The 14,663-nt window shown below is 35.4% G+C and overlaps 1 protein-coding gene across 3 annotated transcripts in view; it reads left to right on the top strand.

Moving 5' to 3' along the window:
• septin7b (septin 7b) overlaps positions 1–13,776 on the top strand; it is a 15,804-nt gene extending 2,028 nt beyond the window's left edge. For 2 of the 3 annotated variants that reach the window (XM_016574211.1, XM_016574214.1), the window contains 13 exons: positions 1,650–1,752; positions 3,984–4,090; positions 4,581–4,681; positions 4,844–4,978; positions 6,438–6,555; positions 6,915–7,007; positions 7,560–7,656; positions 8,242–8,293; positions 8,587–8,712; positions 10,162–10,182; positions 11,357–11,492; positions 12,225–12,358; positions 12,877–13,776. In XM_016574211.1, coding sequence (XP_016429697.1) covers positions 1,650–1,752; positions 3,984–4,090; positions 4,581–4,681; positions 4,844–4,978; positions 6,438–6,555; positions 6,915–7,007; positions 7,560–7,656; positions 8,242–8,293; positions 8,587–8,712; positions 10,162–10,182; positions 11,357–11,492; positions 12,225–12,358; positions 12,877–12,916 — 1,263 coding nt within the window. In that variant the 3' untranslated portion in view covers positions 12,917–13,776. The remainder of the gene's footprint in view (positions 1–1,649; positions 1,753–3,983; positions 4,091–4,580; positions 4,682–4,843; positions 4,979–6,437; positions 6,556–6,914; positions 7,008–7,559; positions 7,657–8,241; positions 8,294–8,586; positions 8,713–10,161; positions 10,183–11,356; positions 11,493–12,224; positions 12,359–12,876) is intronic. The other variant, XM_016574213.1, reaches the window with a different exon arrangement.
• Positions 13,777–14,663: the final 887 nt, after the last annotated feature.

Consider the following 14,663-nt stretch of genomic DNA (forward strand, 5'->3'; position numbering starts at 1 on the left):
AGATTGACTGCTGATCACAGAACTGTGCTTCACTGAAAGATACGCATGACAATCACAGCTTCTGTCGAATCGCGATCTCGATTCCATTTCGATTTATCGTGCAGCCCTAATGTAACCATACGTTTTTGTTTTGTGACCTCTGATTGTGCTTTCAAGCATCTCATATTCTGCACCATCACTTCTCATGTAGTGCCACACATTAATCAGCACGATATGGTCGCACATTTTAACACCATCTTGACACTTGTGTGGTTTATGTACAAAATATTGCTTTTGTTTGACTTTCCAGTAATTCAGCTCTCAGGCCATTATCAGAAACCCTAATCGTTTCACATTTTGCTGTCATTTCATGATTCATGCATGCAGTTTTAGTCAGAGTTTGGACACACCTACTCATTCTTTATTATTTCTGTTTACCACATTTTAGTCATCAGTGGGAATTATGTATTGACCAAAAATATTACGCAAATCAAAGCTATTTGAGCTTCTTCAATGTAGCCTAAGTAGTCTAAATCTCATAAATAACAGAATTCATATGTAGGCACAGTTGTCTGTAAAACTAATTTCATGCATAAGTCTTTAGATGGAAATGGTTTTATAATCATTAGAAATGTAAAAGCAGTTCATTATGACACTCCAAGCATCATATACAACATTTTAGTATCTCTCTGATTTTTTTTTTTTTTTTTTGTGACTTAATGTGGGGAATTTTCCACATGTGTTGCCATATGGAGTTTTTGAGGGTAAAAAAAAAAAAAAAAACTTTAAACATCCTAGATTGGTTTTCTGTTTTTTACTTGATGCCACAGACCCCAAATATGATCATCCTGACGCAATAGAGCCCATGCTAAAATTTAAAAGGCAGCTAAATAGTTTAATGTATAAAGAGCTTTGAAATTATAAATATATGCACAAAATATTAATTGGAATATTTTTAGTTTCTATTTTGTTCTGTTACATTTTTTCTACTGGTAGTACTGTACTGTTGAATAAGTGTATTATTAATTTAAATCCTTAATTTATTTTAGCCAAATTATTCTATTTATTTTATTTAAATGAATTGCCTTGCCCTGCCTTGCATACTTATTTTAATTTTACTATTTATTTATTTTTAATATATTTTCCCCCTAAACTTTTGCACTTGACCCCCTCAAACTCCCTTGCAAACCCCAGTTTTTGAAAACTGCTGTTCTAGATAAATGTTATTCTTCAGTAGATGTTTGTATATGTTTGATTTGAGTCACTTGCGTCATTGAGCCTCTGACTTTGTCTTTATCAGTACAGCTTAAACCTTGTTTTTTATTTTTTTGACTTGCCAAAGCAATTTCAAGTATTTGGAGCCTGTGTATATGTCATAAATTTTTGTGCTTTTTTTTCTCTCCCTCTTTGTCCAAAAATGCTGTTGTATGCTGAACTTTGGACGTGCAAAACATCTCTTCTGACGTCTTCATTTTGCTCCCCATCACCCTCAACCAATACCATGCATTTCTTGGATTCAAATACACAGCAGTAAGTATGACTAATGCAGGGAGAATAGAACATGATCACCTTCCATTTGCTTATTTGAGAGTACAATTGTGTGTTATTTACTGTGAGCATATACCAGCAAGTTTCTCTGATCAAAAAAGTGTTTTTCTGTCTGTTTTCAGCAGCAGAAGAATCTGGAGGGATACGTGGGCTTTGCAAGCCTCCCCAACCAAGTGTACAGAAAGTCTGTGAAGCGGGGCTTTGAGTTCACCCTGATGGTTGTGGGTAAGGAAACACATTCTTTGAATGTATTGATTTTGATCTGCTTTGTAACCTTCGGTATGCAGCTTGCAAATACCAAACTACGCTCAACGTGTAACTAAGTTAGCGACACATTGCTTGTGATGGATTCAGTGTGCGCTGCAGTCATTATGACCACTTGAGGAGCTTCCTGTCTAGTTTTGAATGTTTGCCAGTTTGAGACTACATTCTTGACATTTGGTCTAAACGCTGTTTGGGTAACCACACAGGAAGCAGGGGTTGAATGGCAGTGATTTCACATCCTGTTCAGCTTGAAAAATGCAAAGAGTTTTCAGTAAAGAACACCTAAATGGCTGACATTTTTTGAAGGCATAGCTTTGAAGTTGATTCTTTTACATTTAATCAAGTTTGCAGTGATACGGAATCTGTCTGGTTTTTGCTGGAATTTGCTCTGAAAGCTGTGTTTGCTTTGGCTTCGCGTGCGAGCTGTGGTTTTGTACCCGACATCCCCTGCGTTTATGAATCTGACCCGGGGACTCGTGGTTGTGCGTGCTTGAGTTATTTTCGGTCGCAAGCGAAAGGCATGTTCTGCAAAATATTGTCTTTGGTAAGAAATTGGTAGACGGTTTAAAATTTTTCGTCACATAGTATCCCAACATTTAACTGATTTTAATGTCATTAATGAAGGTTTATAGCGCTTTCTCTTGCTGATTTGTAATACAAATTGGCTGTGCTGTGCAGGTGGACTTTACCCAGTTGTTCTTGCATTAGTGTTTGGGTATGGAAAACGGCCAAGTCTGTAATGGTGCCAGCCACTCGCCCTGCCAGAAGCAATTTACTCTAATTAATGTGCTGACCTCACTGCGTGAGACCGCACAGATGAATGTTGTGCTCTCTTAGTTCTAACCCTCTTCCAGCTTATCCGTCACTCTAGTAGTTTAGTCCCGCTGCTTGCGCTCTGTGTTCACACTAATGCTAAACACATAATAATGAAGCATCATCACAACGCTGGAGAGGTATCGAGTTGGTCGTATTTAAATTTCCAAAACAATTAGCGGTAAGTATTTAGAATGAAGTTCACTTAGTCACATCTTGGCCATTAACGGATTTACTAAAGAACTGCTTGTGAGGTTAATTCCACTGTTCTCCCATGGGTTTCTTTGGGTTCTTAGACTGGATGCAAAAAATGCTGTTCCCTCCAGCATTGACGTAATACATTTAGGGGAAGTTCACACAGGGCATGTCCTTGCATTCCATCTGTGCTATTATTTTAATTGTTTGTCGATTTACTCATGCATCAGATGGATGTTTTTGGCCACTGTCTCATGCCATAAATGTCACATTTTTAAGATTTTAAATGTAATGCTAGATGAGTGTATTAATCAGCCATTAAATTGCCATTTTGAAATTAAGTGCTACATTTTCCCCTCTTTTGTTCTTTCAAAATCTACCAAAATTATTTTTGTGAATCGTGAGTAAATATTTGTAAAATAAGAATCAATTTTGTCACTAAATTGTGTATGTATTTATCTGCAGTATATCACCCTGCTTTTTAGATATTGCGTCTGCATCATTTCAAAGCTCATATCTATCAAGCACTATTTATTTTTGAAAAATGCATCTTGAAAGTCCTGTATTTCATATTTGTCTGTACTTAATTATGTTGGTATTGAAATAATCTCTAGTCTTTTGGTCCTAGACTCCAGTGCTGATCGTATACTGATTTTATACTGTTTTATATATTTATTAAATGTTTGGTTAAGAAAAGTAATGTTTGAAGTAATGAAAGAAGTCTCTTGGTCTCATCAAGGCTGCATTTATTTGATAAAAAAAAGTATAACATATTGCAATTTAAAATAACTTTTCTGCTCAGAAATGTTTTAAAATGTTATTTATTCCTGTCACTATTATTAACAATGTTGAAAACAACTCCTTAATATTTTTGTTGAAGCTGCGATACTTTTTTTCAGGATTTGATGAATTTAAAGTTCAAAAGATCATAAATATTTTGTAACAATGTAAATGTCTGTACTTTCACTATTGTTTTTAATTGCATTAATTTAATGCATCATTGCTAAATAAAATAATAATAACAATAATAAATCTTACTGACCCCATAAACTCAAACCTTATTCTTTTGCTCTCTTGGAAGCAGTGGTATTTCCTTCAGTAAATGTATTTTTTATAGGATGTTGTACTGAATTCAGGTCTCATTTTAACTTCATGTTTCTCTGTATTTTCTGTCCTTTTTTCAGGAGAGTCAGGGTTGGGAAAGTCCACGCTGATAAATTCTCTGTTCCTGACGGATATGTACTCTGGAGAATATCCTGGACCTTCACATAGAATCAAGAAAACAGTTCAGGTATATAGAGTGGAGATTTGTTTCCTAAATGTCAATAGATGCTGCTTGTTCCTTCTCAGTTGTGCACTGGGAACAGAAAATGGGGAAACACCTTTTTTTTTTTTTTTTACCTGAATATAGCTTTATAAAGGTTTTTAGATCATAAGTCCAAGCACACATTTCCAGGTTCCTATGCCACTATACTTCTGGCTTCTCAAGCATACTTAAGTAATACTTCAGTAATAGCTATGCTATGTCTTGCATGTTTGTACTTGTAGCCTTTAGAGTGACTGAGTCCAAAGCTTTACATAACATTTCAGCTTTATGATAATTGTCTTTGCATCACACTTCATTAATACCCAGTGGTATGTAAACAAAAGTGACCAAGCAGACACTAGCTACTAGTGTTTACACCAGCCATTCGTGAGGTCTTACTTATTTAGTATTTACTAGAGCATATGTTGAGGGCCTCTATGTAAAAATAGTAATTCAGTTGGTCTGGTATCCACAGGTGGAGCAGTCCAAAGTGTTGATGAAGGAGGGAGGCGTCCAACTTCTGCTCACGATAGTGGACACTCCAGGATTTGGAGACGCTGTGGACAACAGCAACTGGTGAGAATGGTTTTGGTGGATTGCCAGATATAATTATCACAGCATGGTTTAATATCAGGTTGCTTGATATAATTAGATGGCTATGTCATTTTGTTTTCATTACTGTGGTGTTGCTTTAAACCGACAGCATGACCTGAATCTCCTGTGTGTTTTCTGCTCCAGCTGGCAGCCGGTCATTGATCACATCGACAGTAAGTTTGAGGATTATCTGAACGCCGAGTCGCGTGTGAACAGACGGCAGATGCCGGACAGCAGAGTGCTCTGCTGCCTGTATTTCATCGCACCCTCAGGACATGGGTGAGTGATCGGAGACCTGTCCTTCTGCTTTATTGCTGTTCATTATTCTTTGTAATGTCTTAAAAGAAGGCGAAAACTTACCAATGATATGTTGACCTCCCATTTAGCATCATTAATTAAAGTAGTTTCTGTGCATAAGTGACACAATTCAGAGTTTATTCAGAGTTGTGGTTTGAATTAAACCCTACAATTTGAGGTAGGAACGGTACAAGCATTAAATGGATAAAAAATGACATTGAACACTTTTACATTGTTACAAAAAAGATTGTATTTCAAATAATTGCTATTCTTTTGACATTCTATTCACAAATGAATCCAGAAAAAAGCTGTTTCCACAAAAATATTAAGCAGCACAACAGTTTTCAACACTGATAATAATAATAAATGTTTCTTGAGCAGCCAATCAGCACATTAGAATGATTTCTGAAGGATCATGTGATACTGAAGACTGGAGTAATGATGCTGAAAATTTAGCTTTGCATCACAGGAATGAATTACATTTTAAAATATATTCAAATAGAAATGTTATTTTAAATTGTAATAATATTTCACAATATTACTGATTTAGACTATTTTTATCAAATAAATGCAGTCTTGTTGAGTGTAGGAGACGCCTTTCAAAAACCTTTTATAATTTTTCAAACTATAATTTTGTGCATAAAATAGGTTGGTTGAATACAAACATATACCTGTTTTTTTTTTTTTCGTTTATCAAACTTCAGTTCATTCAGTTTTCCTCTTATGTTTGTGAGTTTTTTTTTTTTCCTGCCAAGATGTCTGATAATAGATTTCATTGACAAACTGGAGTTGAGGTCACTGAAATTTTCCTCTTAGTCAGTGAAAACATTAGAATGACTGTGTTACTGTAAGCAGCTGTTCTCAGACAATAGTGGATCTGTGTGCAGTTGCAGTGAAGATGCAGGAACGTGTCGCTCTATTCAGTCTTGTATGTCCACACAGTCATGATGGTTATCTGAACTGAAGCGTGGAAGAAAGTAAATAGTATGGGTGTTGTTGCCTATGATTCAAAACGGAAAACAATTTAGCAGTAAAAGCTCAACACACGACCACTAGTGGCTTTTTTTTTCTTTTTTAAAACAACGATATTCAAACAGCAATATTTCATTTAGTAATATTCAAAATGTCAGCCAATGTTCAATAAATAATTACAATAATAATAAATTTCTCCTCGAAATAAAATAAATAGCATATTAGATTTATTGGTTATTTTATTTCGTTTTTAATATATCTTTTAAATTCTTGTATTTTCTTAAAATGTGGATCATCAGATATTCTATCATTATAGTTTAGTTGGACTTCCAAACTACATTATTACCTTATCTATAGCAAATGTGAGTGGTTTTTAACTGTGCAAACCCCTAACCTCAAGTACCATTAAAAAGCTATTGAGAGAACTGTGATCATTATCATGGTGTCGTGTTGTATGTTTTTCCACCAGACTGAAACCTTTGGACATCGAGTTTATGAAACGGTTGCATGAAAAGGTCAACGTCATCCCACTGATTGCCAAAGCAGATACCCTGACACCCGAAGAGTGCCAACAGTTCAAGAAACAGGTCAGCCGGCTGTAGCCTCCAGCTCTCGTGTGCTAAGTCCTGTCTGTTTACACTCCTGATTAAGAAAAAGGCAAGAAGAGACAGCAGGAGTTCAAGCCTCCGGCACCATGTGTGTCTTGAGCGCTTTGCCATCTGTCAGAGTATTATCTCTGCAGGAACCATGAGCAGGAGTGCAGCATTACCGCCTAGACAGGAAAGATCAGATGAAAAGATTTGAGCACATCCACAAATAAATAAACAGAGGATGTTCCTCAACCCTAAACGATCGCTCTCGGTGATCCTCTGGAGGTTGTGTGCTAGGCCCGAAGGAATCGCAGAGAGTTTGTGTGATTTTTAAAGTCATTTTTATGTTTTTCTAGATTATGCGAGAAATCCTGGAGCACAAGATCAAAATCTACGAGTTTCCTGAGATGGATGATGAGGAGGAAAACAAGATTGTGAAAAAAATCAAAGTAAGCGTTCTACATTTGTGTAACATACATATTTCCCAACAAAACATTAGTAATTTAATGACCAGCGGAATTAAACGGACTGATTTTGCAGTTATATGTTTATGAGCTGTGATATCGTAAATGTGTCGTTTCTGAGGACTTTCATTAAATGTTCTGATGGAGGATTTTTGTGTTATACTTTGCACTTCAAACACTTTGTATTGTATTGTACTTTCTATTTCAAAAGGAAAATTAAGAAATATCATGTTTTCTATGATCTGTCCGCTTTAAATGCTGTTCATGGGGAAGTCGTGGCCTAATGGTTAGAGAGTCGGACTTGTAACCCAAAGGTTGCGGGCATATAGGAGAATGAAGTGTAATATAATGATAAGGTTCTGGATCTGTGTCTGTGAAGGTGGACAGTACATGTGGTTCACCAGGTGGCTGCACATTGAAAGCCTGCCAAACTTTTCATGTTGCTTTAGCAGCCAGATTCCTTGTACACAGCCATCCATGAGCCTCACTCTCTCGCTCGCTCTCTCTCTCTCTCTCTCTCTCTCTCTCTCGCTCAAGGATCGGTTGCCCCTGGCTGTGGTCGGAAGCAACACTGTCATTGAGGTGAATGGCAAGAAGGTTAGAGGAAGGCAGTACCCATGGGGAGTGGCAGAAGGTAGATGCACTTGACACTCAAATGCATCTGAAATATTTAAAGTTGCAGTTTTAATTTCAAACCTGTGATCGTTTTGATCGAGCAGCTAACATTAAAATAAATAACTATAAATGTTTTTTTTGCAGGATCGGTTAATTTTAGAATATGTAAATATAACATAGGTTCCCACTGGCATGGAAAACCTGTAAATATTAAGAAATTAAACCAGAAAAATTCAGCTTTGCATCACAGGAATAAATTACATTTTAAAATATATTCGAATAGAAAACTGTTTTTTTAAATTGTAATAATATTCCGCAATATTGGAATATTATAAATTATAATTTTACTGTATTTCTGATCAAATAAATGCAACCTTAGTGAGCATGAGAGACTTCTTTCAAAAACATTAAAAACTTTTGAACAGTGTTGTTGTTGTTGTTCCTGGATGTGATTATGTGCTCTAATAAATTATTACATCAGCTAGAAATGACTGTTTGTGAGGTCAGTCTTTGTGAAGTCTTATCCTGCTGTTAATACCTATAAATGGCATTTGAAGAATAGCCTTATATGTTTAAAACCTGATTATCTTTTCTTTCTCCACAGTTGAGAATGGAGAACACTGTGATTTCACACTCTTAAGGAATATGCTCATCAGGTACAAACAGTCACCGCAAGTCAAAATACACTGAGTTTGGCTGAACTCTTGAGGAAATAACCTGTAGAAACACAAAAACAATAGCTTTGGGAGAGTGAATGAGACTCCACTTTAGCAATTTGACCACAAGGGCGACTTTTGTCAAATGCATTGCTTCAAAAGTGTGCTTTGCTATTTTTCTTCAACATAATTGCCACTTGATTTGATATTTTATATATCTATTGTAAAGGCACTCATACTTTAAGCATGGCTTTGTGGAGCCAGTGTATAAAAATGTACTTGTTTTGTGTCAGAACCCACATGCAGGACCTCAAGGACGTAACAAATAACGTCCATTATGAGAACTACAGAAGCAGGAAGCTTGCGGCTGTTACCTGTAACGGAATCGACAACAACAAAACCAAAGGCCAGCTCACGAAGTAAGATACATTTAGTATCATATCACTGATATTAAATAAACAATTCTGTCTACTTGATCCCAGAACATACACTTCATATCAAATGACAAAGGCCTTTGCCTGCATGGTTTTTCCTGAGATTTGAGATGTTTATACACTATAAGTGTGAGCGGAAATGCCTGGAATAATGTGAGACGGCATATAGCATCCGTTATATGCAGGGTTACAGTCCATACTGCCTCATCGCAGACACTTAAAACACACTCGACTCTGACCTCATTGAGTCACAATGTGTGAATGTAAATTATAACACTCAAGCAACAATGTGTTCCTGGCACGCGTCACTCCACATCTCTGCTGTTGCGTATATGAATTTGAACAGCCATCTGGTTATTAGTAGTGTCATATTAGTGTTTACACTTCTAATTTTATACAGTTGAAATAACAAACGCTCTATCACCTACTCTGGAATTAACTTTAACATTAATTTTAATGCTGAACATTTGTTAAATATAGCATTTTTTTAAGTGATGCTCAGTTGTCAAACAGCATTGTGACATTTTATGTTGCATCATTTCCTGTTGTCTGGTGTACTGAAGAGCACACTGTAAACCTCCATACTTAGATTTGTGGCTGGCCTTCTGTTTTTAAAGTCAACATAAAATGCTGTTTGCAAGTCAGACAGGATATTCATTGGGGGAAAATGTAGAGCAGTACTTTATTTTATCCATTAGGAACTGATTGGATCGTTAAGAGATGCACCGATCGATCAGCCAGGGATCGGAATTGGCCGATTTTCCTCATGATCGGCCCGGATCGGTGATCGGTCAGTCAGTCTCACTTCTTTCCGATTCCGAGCCGATCCGTTTTGTTACCAGCGGCACAGGCAATAACGTCAGCCACGCATTCAAGTGGCCGTTACAGAATGGAGTCGGTTGGTAATATAATATAATGTAATATATAATATAATATACAGGTGCATCTCAATAAATTAGTATGTCGTGGAAAAGTTCATTTATTTCAGTAATTCAACTCAAATTGTGAAACTCGTGTAATCTAACATATAATGAAAAAACAGGAAGGGGTTTAACAAAGTAAATGTTAACTCCTTATTTAACCGGATTGCTTAAATATATTTTCTGTCAGTACATTTCTCTGGTTTGAGGAGATTTATATTAAGTTTGCTGTGCTTGCTAACCCTTAATTTAAGAAGGCAGACTCTTAACACAAGCACGAGTGCACATATGCATGAGCATGTGCTCACAGACATGTTTGTGGTCACGCCATGCAGCTTCCAATAGTCGACAGTCACCTCTAACCTAAAATATCATTTTTGCAGGAAACCACATTAAAAGCGTTATAATCCAGACTAGTCTTTCCTCTTATCTGCTTTCTGTTGACACATTATTTTGCTCTTCAGTGCACGGTATGATTTGTAGCATGCTAAGTGTGTGTGTTTTTGTCTTTTAGAGTTGACACGGTTGAAGGCATGTAAGTGGTCATTTACATTTTTCCAAATCCCTGTGTTGTCCGGATCCTCTCTTCCTCTGGGAACGGTGTCTTGCGGTGTCTGTTATCTCCCTCTTTTTCCACCAGTTCCATGTGTGATTTTTTTTTCCGGGGAGTAATAGACCTTGTGACAGCAACCCGGTTGGACTGGTTAGATTAGAGGAAGTCAAACCCTTCCTTATTTTCCTGATGAGAAGTATCTAGGAGTATATCCTACTGTTTGTCTATGAGTGGGAGAAAAAAAAATTGATTCACAGGTGCATTGCCGTTCTTACTCAGACTTTGATTCACAAAAATGGTTGTATTGAATTCAAATTCGTTCTGCTCATATTTCATGAATACGATCTTTTATTTTGTTGTTCCGAAATTAAGATCAGGGTTATTTTATGGTAATTTGTATACTATGTGAGTTTTTATTCATATTTTGAATTGTTTAAATATTAAATGATCTATTATTTAAATATTTAATCACTAATATTTATTAAATTATTTATTTATTATAAATTATTATTTTTTTATTTTTGCTAATATATAGTTGTTATTCATTTTATTTCAGTTTTAGTTATTTAGTTCAACAACAAAATAAATTATGCTTCAGCAACTAGATGAAATAAAATTACATTTTTTTTTCTTCTATTTCAGTTAACTTTTATTTTAATTATTTATTTTAGTGTTAGTTTTAGTTTTAATTTCAATAACCCTGATTGAGATGCATCATTGATGAATCATTTTGGACTGAATCAACATCGTTTTATGAGTCCCACCGTCTTTGCATATGTTCCTGTCGAACCTCTTCGCAGCTTTCCTGCGCCGCTCACTAACTTTGATCAGCAAAAATGCTTTGGCCATTAACAGCTTTCAGGTTCCTCTGGAACCAGGATGTTTGTTCGTTTGATGTTCTTCCTCCTTTTTCTCTGCCTTAGCAAGACTGGCCATGGTAAGCCATGAGTGTTTAGTTGCCAGAGGTGTTTAGAGGGAGCGATTGGTCACGGGTGTCACCTTGACCTCATCTTTGTGATGAGGAGTGGGCAACGAGGGCTTTGTTTGTCCACCTTTCCATCTCCTCTTGTCTTGTGAAGATGCACAGGGATGCGTTGCTCTAGGGGAAACAGTGGGATGTGCTGTCATGATTGTTAATTGCATGTGTCAATACTAGGAGCCCTCTCGCCCAGATGGAGGAGGAGAGAAGGGAGCATGTGACCAAAATGAAGAAGATGGAGATGGAGATGGAGCAGGTGTTTGAGATGAAAGTCAAGGAGAAGATCCAGAAGCTGAAAGATTCAGAGGCAGAGGTACTGACAGCACAATTCCTCGACATGTCCTAAAATGGATTAGGTGATAAAAACTAAAAGAATAACATCTTTATATAAATATAATTTATTTTATTTTATTCTGAACACTAGTTTGGACCACATAGCCATTGCAAATTCCAAAAATAAGTAAAAAAGTAAGAATATAGATTAAAAATAATGACGTTTACACTGGTCAACACTGATAATTAATCATACTTTCATTTATATTTACTATATGCACATTTCCACACCAGGGCTATTATAGTTAAACTAAAACCATAAAAAAACTGAATAAAATCAACTGATTTTAAGATTTTTTTTTTTTTTCATTTTTATTTAAATTGATGCACTAAAATAAATGAAAGTAAATTAATTAAAACTAGATTTAAAAAAAAAGAATAAAAATGACAAACGTACTAAAAAAAATTAAATGAATAAAAATAATCACAGGCATATTATACTATATAGACACTTTTTTTATATATTAAGGCAAAAAAATTTTTTTTTAACTAAAACCCTAACTAAAAATAAAATAGAAAATATAACAATAAAAACGTATTCATAATATTAATTAACTATAATAGTGTCTCAATGATACTGAAACACTCAAGTTAGAAATGCTTTTTTGCTCTTTAGTTAAATTCTGCAATCTGTGTCAGCTGTCTGCTTAGTGTGCTTGATTTGACGGGCAATAACAGAGCCTGACCTCTTGTTTCTGTGTGGCCTGTGCAGCTGCAGCGGCGTCATGAGCAGATGAAGAAGAACCTGGAGGCTCAGCATAAGGAGCTGGAGGAGAGACGACGTCAATTTGAGGAGGAGAGATCCACCTGGGAGACCCAGCAGCGTATCCTGGAGCAGCAGAAAATGTATGTGATCCGATAAATTAAATATATAATATTTAGAATCAGAATCAGAATGAGCTTTATTGCCAGGTATGTTTACACATACGAGGAATTTGTTTTCATGACAGAAGCTTCCACAGTGTAACAGAATGACAGTGACAGAACAAAAAAACACAGATAATAAAAAATAAAAATAAATAAAAAATAGAACAAGTAAAATAAGGAATAAAAAATATACAAATCGACAATTGTATGTACAGGTATATAACAATAGACAGTTGTATGTACAGGTATATTATGTGCAAATTGAAATGTAGACTGAGTATGTGTGTTAGATAAATAAGTGTATGAGTGAATAAATAGTGTGTGTTCCACAGTTTTTGTCAGATAGATATTGTTAGATATATAATATTAAAAAATATATATATATAATATTTTTAATATATGATATAATTTTCCCTCTGAATTTCTAAAATAATGCATCCCTGCTCAGAGCAGTTTTTTTTTTTATTATTATTGTTGTTGTTTTTTCTCCCCAACAGGACTTTGGAAAAGAATAAGAAGAAAGGGAAGATCTTTTAAAATCTGTAATGATGAGCAGGTTGTTCTCATTCGCCAACCCCCCTGACCTGATATCTATGTAGCCTTCAGACTCCGAGCTGTCCTTGCGGTCTGACCGAGGCGTTCAAGCTGTTCGTGGATTTCGGCTAAAGCGTTTACCTTTGTGAAACTCAGTCTTAGGCAAGCCAAACCTATACCGATCTAAACGAAATATATAATGAATTCACTTACCAGCTGATGTCTACAGTTATATTGGAAAAAATGTCTAACTGTTGAACTATATTTTGGTGATAAATTGTTTACTCGTTAACTGAATAACATGAACCTCTATAACAGAAGTGCGTTTTTTGAAAAAGAAAAAATGGGACTGTGCTCTATTTTCCCTGGATGAAGAATCCCATGTAACGTGGTCAAATTCTACAACTGTAAATGCACAAGTGACATCCGGGGACGGGCAAACGTATTATTTGCTGTTTTGGCTTATAATTTAGTTTTTCTCTTATTGCAGAAGTGTTTCCAAAGTATAATGTCTGTCTAGTCAATATCCTTTGACCACCTCCTATAACTTCATTAATGTTATTTCAGTTATTTTTATATATATATATAAATATGTATACGTACACCAAGACAGCTAACGTAATATTTTTTGTATGTTTTTTAATACTCAGCAGACGGGTGTCTTAATTCATGGACCGGAACGGTCGTGCTCATGATAGAGAGGTTTCAACATGTTTGTCTGTAAGCTCACCTCTGCTGTACAGTATTTTGGCTGTTAGGACACGAGTCCAAAGCAATTTTTGTTTTGTAATGTTATGTTCTCTGTATTTTTCATTTTATTTTTCATTTGTATTGTACAGTCTCTTAATAAACTTGTGATGATACAGGGTGCTCATTTAGATTGCTGAAAGATCTCAAATAGTGTTGCAAGACTGGGAACCGTCATAAGGTTGTTGTTGTTTTTTTATAAACATTAAAATCGACTAAAAATCTACCTACAGCGTTTTTGTACAAGAAACACTGATCATAATATTGAAATTATTTTGTTACGGGGCAGTTGTCACACTTTCATCACTTATTATCCCCTTGTATCACATTAAAAGTATAGTGTTGCTCAATATTTAATCATTAAAATGTGTTATGTTTGTATTAATAATGAATGTTTCCAAATAGGTTTTACAGTTATATGGCAGTAATACATTGCACCTTCAAGAATAATTCATGTTTAAAGTGTAAAAAGTAAAAGTGGGACCAACATTATAATTATAAATGAATTTAAGTCTTTGACTTGGTATGTTAATAAAATAATGCTCGTTACGTATTTTAAAAGTCTCGCAAATTGAATTACATATTTATTAAAAATTAATTTCTAGCTCTAGCTCAGTGGCATCTGTCATCTATTTACGCTTAAGCAACAAATGCATCACAATTTTAAAGAGCCAATAAATAAAAATCACTTATGCCTTTGAAGATTTCTTTAAAAGTGAAACGGTCGCTCTTTTAACGCTCAAACTAATTTGTGAATGAATCGAATGACTATTTGTGAACAGTTCTAGTTATTTGGTTTTGTTTGTATTTGTGTCCGTTTAACATGAGCGCAAGCCAAAGAAGTTGCAAAGATCATGGAAATGTGTCATGTGACAGTATGACTCTTCAGCACTAGGTGGCGGTGTGGACACATTACCAATCCTTCCTCATTCTTTTGGATTGGAGACGTTGAAACTACTTTTGTTGGGTGGTAAAACATTACTAGTTCGTTGACACACTTAAG

The sequence above is a fragment of the Sinocyclocheilus rhinocerous genome, unplaced genomic scaffold, assembly GCF_001515625.1.
Source record: "Sinocyclocheilus rhinocerous isolate Xijiao unplaced genomic scaffold, SAMN03320098_v1.1 scaffold1735, whole genome shotgun sequence".
Lineage (NCBI taxonomy): Eukaryota > Metazoa > Chordata > Actinopteri > Cypriniformes > Cyprinidae > Sinocyclocheilus > Sinocyclocheilus rhinocerous.